This window comes from Teleopsis dalmanni, chromosome 2 (assembly GCF_002237135.1).
Source record: "Teleopsis dalmanni isolate 2A chromosome 2, ASM223713v2, whole genome shotgun sequence".
Lineage (NCBI taxonomy): Eukaryota > Metazoa > Arthropoda > Insecta > Diptera > Diopsidae > Teleopsis > Teleopsis dalmanni.
Genome location: NC_051847.1, coordinates 137350705 through 137359870, shown reverse-complemented (window position 1 = coordinate 137359870; position 9166 = coordinate 137350705). Strand labels below are relative to the sequence as shown.

The 9166-nt window shown below is 29.5% G+C and overlaps 1 protein-coding gene across 1 annotated transcript; it reads left to right on the top strand.

The window, feature by feature from the left end:
* The first annotated feature begins 4727 nt into the window (after nt 1-4727).
* LOC119683856 (arrestin domain-containing protein 2-like) lies at nt 4728-6662 on the top strand. The gene is made up of 5 exons (XM_038097724.1): nt 4728-5090; nt 5149-5316; nt 5374-5588; nt 5654-6251; nt 6324-6662. The coding sequence occupies exons 1-5, from the start codon at nt 4976-4978 to the stop codon at nt 6479-6481; spliced, it is 1254 nt and encodes a 417-aa protein (XP_037953652.1). The 5' UTR covers nt 4728-4975; the 3' UTR covers nt 6482-6662.
* The last annotated feature ends 2504 nt before the right edge of the window (nt 6663-9166 follow it).

The window sequence follows — 9166 nt, the reverse complement described above, 5'->3', positions numbered from 1 at the left end:
TTAGTTTTATCCAAAATTCGTTTTAGCGTTTTGCAACACTTATTTTAGTTTATTATTTTAAGTTTAGAAGCTTTTATTTGCTGTAAAACTTTGTAAGAGCACTATAAAACACTTCCGTTTTTTATTTTGAAAAATTTTGAAATTCAAAATATTTTATATTAAAAAGTGTTTGTCGAATATCTTGTTTTATATACAGAACCTTCTATTTTTTATTTTGAAAAACCTTAGAAAAGTAGTAAATTAGAAATTATATTTTAAGTTAGTTTCATGAACATTGCGCGCATTTCATACCATGCTTCCACTGGTGTCATTTATACCATGTTTCCACTGATATTTTTTGTACCACGATGCACTTGTCTAATTTAGACAGTTTTTCTCATAATCCGCTTAGATGGATAATTTACCATAAAAAGAGCTTTCATATAAATGTCCTTATTATAAATAAATCTGCTGTTTCTATAAATCTACCTTTTATACTATGGTAAATCTAATATCGAATGCAACCTTTAAAAGTAGTTTTCCCAATAGAGAAATGACCGAAATTTTAAATATTTGTTATACTATATGTTCTATATATAAAATATAAACAAGCAACCTATACGCAAACATGTGTAAATTAGCTTATGCCAATGGAAATGATCAAATCTTAATTTTATTGCCATTGGTAGTTGTAGTTGTGGTGGAAACATGATATTATGGAGTTTTGTTTTTGTTCTTAAGGTCGCTAATGAGGATATTTTACCATACATGGAGCTTTCTTATAAATGAGTTCATTATAAATAAATCAACTCATTTAAACTCAAAAAAGTCAAATAAAACCTTTAAATATAAATTTCCTATAAGGGAACTCACCAAAATTTCAAATATTTGTTATATGTTTTATATGATGAATGTAAATAAGTAAAAGTTTAGCTGTAAACAAATGTGCTGAAGTAAGTATTTAATAAAATCTTTGTTTTTATTAATTAATTTACAAACCGGACGGATTTTGGCAAAAAATGACCACATGATCTCCGATTTGGCTGAAATTTTTTTATGAGCTCCTTTCATAAAATAAGAAGACCCGTATCTCGGGAAAAAATTTTGTGATTTTTTGCCTAGGAGATATGGACCCATGGGGTTTTGAGAATTGGCACAGTAGACACATTTTCAAATGGCTATATCTCAAGTTCTATAAAAGGTAGAAACTTGAAATTTACAGCGTTTCAAAGATAATTGATTGAACTTTTATGAAATTGTTCAGACAATTAAAATTGTTAATATTTAAGGACTAATATTATCCGTTAAATTACAAAAGAAAATTTGTCTTGAAATATGTCACACGAGACTTCATTTTTTATATTTTATTTAGATTCAATTTTAAATTCTACTATGAAATAAAAATTTTAAGGATGCAGTCATTTTTTTATATTTTTTAATATTTTTTTTCCTTCCGCAAAACACATTAAGCACATGCGGACATCATTTCCATTGAATGAATTTTCAAAGAATATACTACATATATTCTTATATAATATTTTTGATTTCGATTAGTAATAAAATTCTACATAAAATCAAAAAATTTTAGGATGATATTGTAATTAGAAATACTTTTAAAAATTTATTTATCCTTCATATCACACCAAACACCTAAACACGATTTTTCAGTAGAAAAAAAAAAAGGAATATGTCACACAAATTTTCTTTTTTTATTTTTGATTCAAATTAATATGTAAATTCTACTTCAAAAATAAATATGTTCACTGTGATATTCATTTTAGAAGTAATTAAAAAAAATTAATTAATCAAGTGTCCTTCACGTTACTCATACGCACCATAGTACCATAAAATCAATTTTCGAAGGAAACCGATACAAAAACTTTTACTTTTTATTTTTAAAATAAATGTATACATAAAACATAACATTTTAAAATAGTTCCGCATCATTTCTGTTTTTAAATTAGGAATTTTAACATAATTAAATCGTTTAATAAACTTTTTTCTAATATAGGTGAATTAATAAGTTAATTATTTTCGTACTAGCCGATCTACCTAGAAAACTGCAGCACATAATCACACCTACCTTTTTCGGTGAAGTGTTATTTTGCTACAGTTGGAAAAATACTCTGCACAGGTGAGAAATGTTATAGGAAAGAAACTGTAAGGAACTAAAAACAAAATATTTTTTTTTATGGTTTTTACATTGATTTTATTAATTTTCATTTCATTATTGATACATAATCTGTAATGTCTGAAGAAGAAAATATGCTTGCCATTAATACTTTTTTGGAATTTGGAATAAGGCAGTGATATTTTAATGTACCTTTAATTGATGTAGCTGCTTCAAAGCGGTGTTTAATCTTATTTTCCTCTACTTTATAGTCTTTTAACGTTGAGAAATGGTACACAATATTTGGTAAACATTCCTTAGCCCAGTTAAATAATTCCTTTGGTGTTTGGATGGGATTATTTATTCGTTGAAGGCTAGCTCTTGCAGCATTCCTCTTTAAGGTACCAGCTAAACCGTCGCATGGTCGTTTGCCTTGTGACGTTGGAAAAAAGTGCCATTCTGCTTCCAAACCAAAGTCCGCTTTGTGATGAGTTAAATTAATAAAATTTTTTTTATTTTTATATTGTGAACCCGATCCATCGGAAAACTAAATAATTTTTTTAATATCCGTACTAATTTTTTTAATTTTTTTAACACAACAGCAGTTGTGATGTAAACAGTCAGACATGCAAACAAAATGTTTTATTTGTAGTTTTTTATTTTCATCACGGTGGTATATTGCAAAAATATGAGTTGTTGCCTGATTATTATTCCAGTGAATACCTTGAACAGAGTTTTGAACAACAAAAGCAGTTTTTGTTAAGTTGCTTTTCTTATCATTTAAAAACTCTACCTGTTTTTTAACAATAAAAGAATGCAAAAGCAATTTGTCTAAACCATCTGTTAAGGATTACAAATATTCGTCTATTTGGGATATCAACGTTTTTAATGTACTTCTCTCTTCACGATCCCATTGTTTGTATTTAATGGTGTCAATCATGTTGTCATCAAATATCTCCAGTAGTTGTTCATTGATATTTTCAGTTCCAAGAAATTTGGCGCAGGTTGCTAGAAAACATTTTGTGCGTGAAGTATTGCAAATCATGCGCTGTAGGCAATCTTTATAGTTATTTATCGGCTTTCTACTGCATGCAGTCTGTGCTTTTATATTCACTCCATATACCATTAATCGTACGTTTTCGTGTATGGAGCACACACAAACTGAATGTGTGCCGCTTGCTCCTGCAAGAACGCAATGTTGTGGTCGTTTTTGCATTTGTGTTCTTTTTCCGTCAATTTGTAAAGATACGCAGATTTTTTTACCCAGGCATTACTTGACTGTATTCTTCACATTCGTAAAAATTTAAAATTCTATTGGTTATATATTTTCTTAGCGGTGGCTTTTTGGATTTGGGTCTTTTAAGATTCATTTCTCTGAAGTAAGTTTTTTAGCAACAGTAGTCATACATTTTGTAGCGTTTGAGAAGTAAGTCGTGACCCTTTCGGATAGACCAATCATGTGTCACACCCACTATTTTTATTTTCATAGTTCTATCTGCTGTGCCATTAAAATTTTCCAGCAGATTTTTTAAAATTGACGCGAGTCATCTTCTTCATCGCTATTCTTAGAGTTTTTTATTTATTCAATAAAAATACTTCTGAGAATACTAACGCCCAAAAAAGTTTAATTTTTATGATGAATTTAATGATAAACTCAATTCAGAAATAAAAAGTAAAAATTTTTGTATTGTTTTCCTTCGAAAATTGATTTTATGGTACTATGGTGCGTATGAGTAACGTGAAGGACACCTGATAAATTAATGTTTTTTAATTTCTTTTAAAGGAATATCACAGTGGAAATATTTATTTTTTAAGTAGAATTGAACTGAAAAATCGTGTGTATGTGTTTGGTGTGATATGAAGGATAAATAAATTTTTAAAAGAACTTCTAATTACAATATCGTCCTGAAATTTTTGAGTTTTATATAGAATTTTATTACTAATTGAAATCAAAAATATTATATAAGAATATATGTAATATATTCTATGAAAATTCATTCAATAGAAATGTAGTATGCATGTGCATGATGTGTTTTGCGGAAGAAAAAAAAATATTAAAAAATTTCAAAAAATGACTGCATCCTTAAAATTTTTATTTCGTAGTAAAATTTAAAACTGAATCCAAATAAAATATAAAAAGTGGAATCTTTGGGGACGTATTGCAAGAAAAATTTTTTTTTGAAATTTAACGGTTAATTTTAGAATTTAAATATTAACAATTTTTTTACCTTTTATAGAACTTGAGATATAGCCATTTGAAAATGTGTCTACTATGCCAATTCTCAAAACCTCATGGGTCCATATCTCCTAGGATAAAAATCACAAATTTTTTTCCCGAGATACGGGTCGTCTTATTTTAAGAAGGGAGCTCATAAAAAATTTCAGCCAAATCGGAGATCATGAGGTCAAAAAGGTGTCCGAGTTGTAAAAGAATGACTCATATGTATGTTTAAAGTTATACAGAATGTATTGAAAGTATATTTTAATATGCTTCATATTATAAAATTAATTGATTACATATTACTATATGAACTTAAATCATTCCAAAATTCTTTTATATTTTCCACCCAAATTTTAATGCTTTTCTACAAATTATGTTTTATTACCAATGAGTAATTAAGAATATACAATTCATAAGGTACGGTTAAGGTTGTTTTCAATCAAATATTTCTCTTATCGAGGTGGTTGAATTGATAAGATGTGAAACTAATACCTATTGTTATATGCCGGAAAGCTAAACTTTGCTGTATAATAGAAGTCATGAAGCAAGAAAAATTTAGTTTGATAACAAACTGGCAATAGTGCGAACGTCGTCAAGCGGTACTCTATTTAAAATATATATATATTTAATTCGAGGTGTTGAACAAATTTAAAAATTAAAAAAAAATGGTGGTGACATGTTTTATAGAATTCGATAATAATCCTTTTGGCACCTACTTTGCTGGCCAAATGCTTTCAGGAAAAGTAACATTAAACGCAAATAAACCTAAAAAAGTTAAAGGTGCTTTAAATATTTTTATTTAAATATTATATTATTTAAATATATATTTCACTAAAAGCTGTTGCGCTAAAAATTACTGGGTTTGCACATACTAATTGGAGTGAAAGTTCAACGACATCGACGACTGATAGTAATGGAGGTACGTCAACTAAAACTATCACTACCTATTATAGTGGACATGAGGATTACATTGCATCGACCACATATGTTGTTGGATCAGAAATGGGTAACATTTAGTACCGTTTAAATAATACAGCCATTAATATATAAATATATCAAACAGGTTTAGCAGAGCTTACAATTGAACCTGGCACACAAGTCTATAATTTTGCTTGTCAGATACCACCAAATTGTCCAACTTCTTATGAGAGTCTTCATGGATATATAAGATATACAGTGAAGGTTGTACTCATACGTCCGTGGAAATTTGATCAGACATTTACGAAAGGATTTACCGTGCTAGCAATCAGGGATCTGAACTATGAACCAATGGCATTGGTAATTATTAAATTCCAAATAAAATAATAATATTTGTGAAAAATAATTTCTGTATCTTATAAAAGCCACCAGTACATGCGATTGCATCAAAGACTTTTTGTTGTTGGCCCTGTAAATCATCACCACTGCAATTGGACATCGATTTGCCGCAAACTGGTTTTGTACCTGGACAGAATATACCTGTCTCCATATTAGTCACAAATGACAGTCATATACCAGTAGAGGAAATGAAGATTTCATTAGCCATGTTGGTTATATTTTATAGTCAGTGCCCTAGATCATCTAAAACAGAAAAGACTACCGTTGCGAAAATGAAGGGTGAAGGAGTGCAGCGTAACTGCAAAAAGTTGTTCAATTATCAACTTCCAGTACCTGCTACGCCACCAAGCAATATTGTTAGTTGCAGTATCCTACATATTATGTATGAAGTTTTTGTTGAAGCAAAAATCAAAGGATTCCATGCTAATCAAGTTATATGTGCACCAATTATTATTGGTAATGTACCTTTGCAGACAGTAGTGCAACAGCAGCCTACAACCAGTTTTGCAGCACAACATCAAATGCCAACAGCACCAACTGATGCCAAAATGTTGGAGGCTGTTGAGAATAATGAAATTGCCGTTGTTAGTACTCCGATACCTTGGGAAGGAAATGGTGACATGCGTGTGTATTCTGATTATTAATGGAATGTCTAAATAAAATTGTTATAAAAAAATTTCTTTTATTACTCTTTAGAACCACCAACTTATGAGGAGGCTACTCATATGAGACCTGGTAAAATTAATGCTGACGAAAAACACGACTATGGTGAGAGTGCATTTTTGCCAAGATATCCAGTCTTTAGCATACCAAATCCAAGTGCTCCACTTGTCAAAGGTGTTCCTGAGGTGTGATGATTTTACGGGATATATTGTGAGGAGAATTTTATGAGAAAATATAGAAAATTGTATTATGTGAGCATATATATGTATATACAATTTCCGGTTTTGTCTACACAAGTTTTAGTCATAAACTGTTTTGAATTTTAGCAAATTGGGATAAAATATTTTCAAGATATTTCTTAAAAATACTTGCTGAAATGATTGAATTGCACAATTGCTTTTAAAAACTTTATTTAATTTGCTATTAATTTATAAAATTTAAATTAAAAATAATAAAAAAGGTATAAGAAAAGAACCTAGTATTTATATTTAATATAAGCATAAAAATATTTTCTTTAATTTTTTGTTTGTTTATATAAAATTTTCCGCTGTTTTTAATTTTTATTAGACTATGAATTAAATAATAAAGTTATTATTAAAAAGAATTTTGTTTTGAAATTTTCTGTCATATTAGCAGATTTATTACTACATTTTAAATTTTTATATCACAAAACAGTTTATATAATTATGTGTACGGAGCTCACATCTATGGCAATTGTACCGTTTGTGAAAAGTTTTTATGTACTAAGTACATACATTTATATAACTTTATAGTGTTCCATAATTTTCTCAATTTTTCAATATTAAAATTACTGGCAGTTAGTTGTATACATTAATTATATCTGAAATGGGGCTAAATCAAATATGATTTTCAGAGAAGAGTTGTTAGCTTAGCTTTTCAAAGTTTTGTACTATAATTTATTTATTTACAAATTTTATGTATCACAAAGTTTTTATAAATTACATCATTTTTTCTATATAAAAATGGTCGCAATTATATATTTGAATAATATATAATAATATGATTAAAAATAATATTAGTGAGTCGGTACGAGTCAGTACTCTCAAAGTCCTTTGGAAATATCGAGCTCAATGATAATAGTATTAAAACATTAACTTGTTTTTTAAAAAATATTTAAGGAAGTATCGTACATACACAAATTTCATGAATAAAAATTAATTTATTTTGTAATAGTTATCAATAATATTATATTTTTGAGTTCTGTGAACTAATTTAGAAGTTCTGTATATTTTCTGTACTATATTAAAAATCAAATACCTGAAAAATGATTGAATACCTTTCAAAGCTTAGGCATATATCATACGCGTACATACATGAGAAAATATATATATATATAATAGATGTATATATATATATATATATATATATATATAATATATATCTTATATATATAATTCTTCTGTACGTGTGTTGACAGTGAACTCCTCCTAAACGGCTGAACCGATTTAGATGAAATTTTTTGTGTGTGTTCAAGTGGATTCAAGGAAGGTTTAGATTCACAATTTGGCCCACTGGATAATGTCTTTTTAATTAATTTTTTATTTTTTGGTATCCATATACTTTCATATTAGAAATTTAAAATTTATTCATGCTTACTTTGATTTGTTTAAAAAGTTTAAAATCTCTAAAATGAATCGTAAAACTGCCGTTGCATAGCTTAAGTGCATTTAAATTCCGCATTATAAATCGTTTGGCAACCGATCTATTAAACAATGATATGCAGCGCGAATTTCAGTATAGCTCTGAAGATTTGGTTGAATTTGTTACAAGAAGCGAACAAATCTTAACGCACCAACAAAAGGTCATTTATGATTGGGTTTCGAACGCAATTACGGCAAAAGAAGGCGGCTTATTTTCTTGGTTGCACCAGGTGGAACTGGAAAAACTTTCTTAATTTCAGTTATTCTTGCAAAGGTTAGAATGCAAGGAAATATCGCTTTAGCACTTGCATCATCTGGAATCGTTGCGACATTGTTAGATGGTAGTAGAACAGCCCATTCGGCACTAAAGTTGCCACTAAACATACATTCATGTGAAAATGGGGTACGCAATATTAAAAAACATTTAAATATGGCTCAAGTACTTCAAAAATGTCACATCATTGTTTGGGATGAATGCACAATGGCACATAAATATTCATTGGAAGCATTAAATGAACACTTAAAGATTTAAATGCCAACTATAGACTTTTTGGAGGCGCTTTAATTGATAATGAATGCTTGCCTAAAATCATCCATTTTGTGGCGAAGTGTCCATATATTGCGACTTACGGAAAACATGCGTGTTGAACTACAGAGCGATTTAGCTGCAGAACTGTTTGCCAAACAATTGCTGGATATTGGTAACGGAAACGTAAGTCTTCATGAAAATACGCACTTTATTAGATTAGATTAGATTATGCTGGCAGGCCAAAAAGGCCACGCGTAGACCACTAAGGTCCATTGCGATACCAGATCAGAGTCTTGTTTTAGCGATTGTATGCATCACTTAGGATGCGCGTTTCAATAGCAAAATTTATTAAGATTCCAACAGAACCCTCAGGTATGTACTCCAGTCCTGCAAAACCGAAAGCTCCCAAGTATTTTTGTCGAGTACTCAAGAGAACCGGGCAATTACACATCAGATGCTCTAGAGTTTCCTTTGCATCCGGCTCATTGCATTTCCTGCAAGCATCGTTGTGAATTAGGTTTAGTTTTCGGGCATGTGATGCAACCAAACAGTGACCTGTCAACACACCAATTAATGTTCTACAGTTCCTTCGGTTAAATGATATAACATTCTTGGTGTACTTTTCTTCGTATATGTGTCTACATATAATTCTAGCTGTTCTACAGGTGGTTAAGTTCCGCCACCTT

Coding starts and splice junctions, on each gene's coding strand:
- LOC119683856 (XM_038097724.1), top strand. CDS start 4,976: ATGGTGGTGACATGTTTTATAGAATTCGATAATAATCCTTTTGGCACC. Junction 5,317..5,373: donor TGTTGTTGGATCAGAAATGG/GTAACATTTAGT, acceptor TATATCAAACAG/GTTTAGCAGAGCTTACAATT. Junction 5,589..5,653: donor ACTATGAACCAATGGCATTG/GTAATTATTAAA, acceptor ATCTTATAAAAG/CCACCAGTACATGCGATTGC.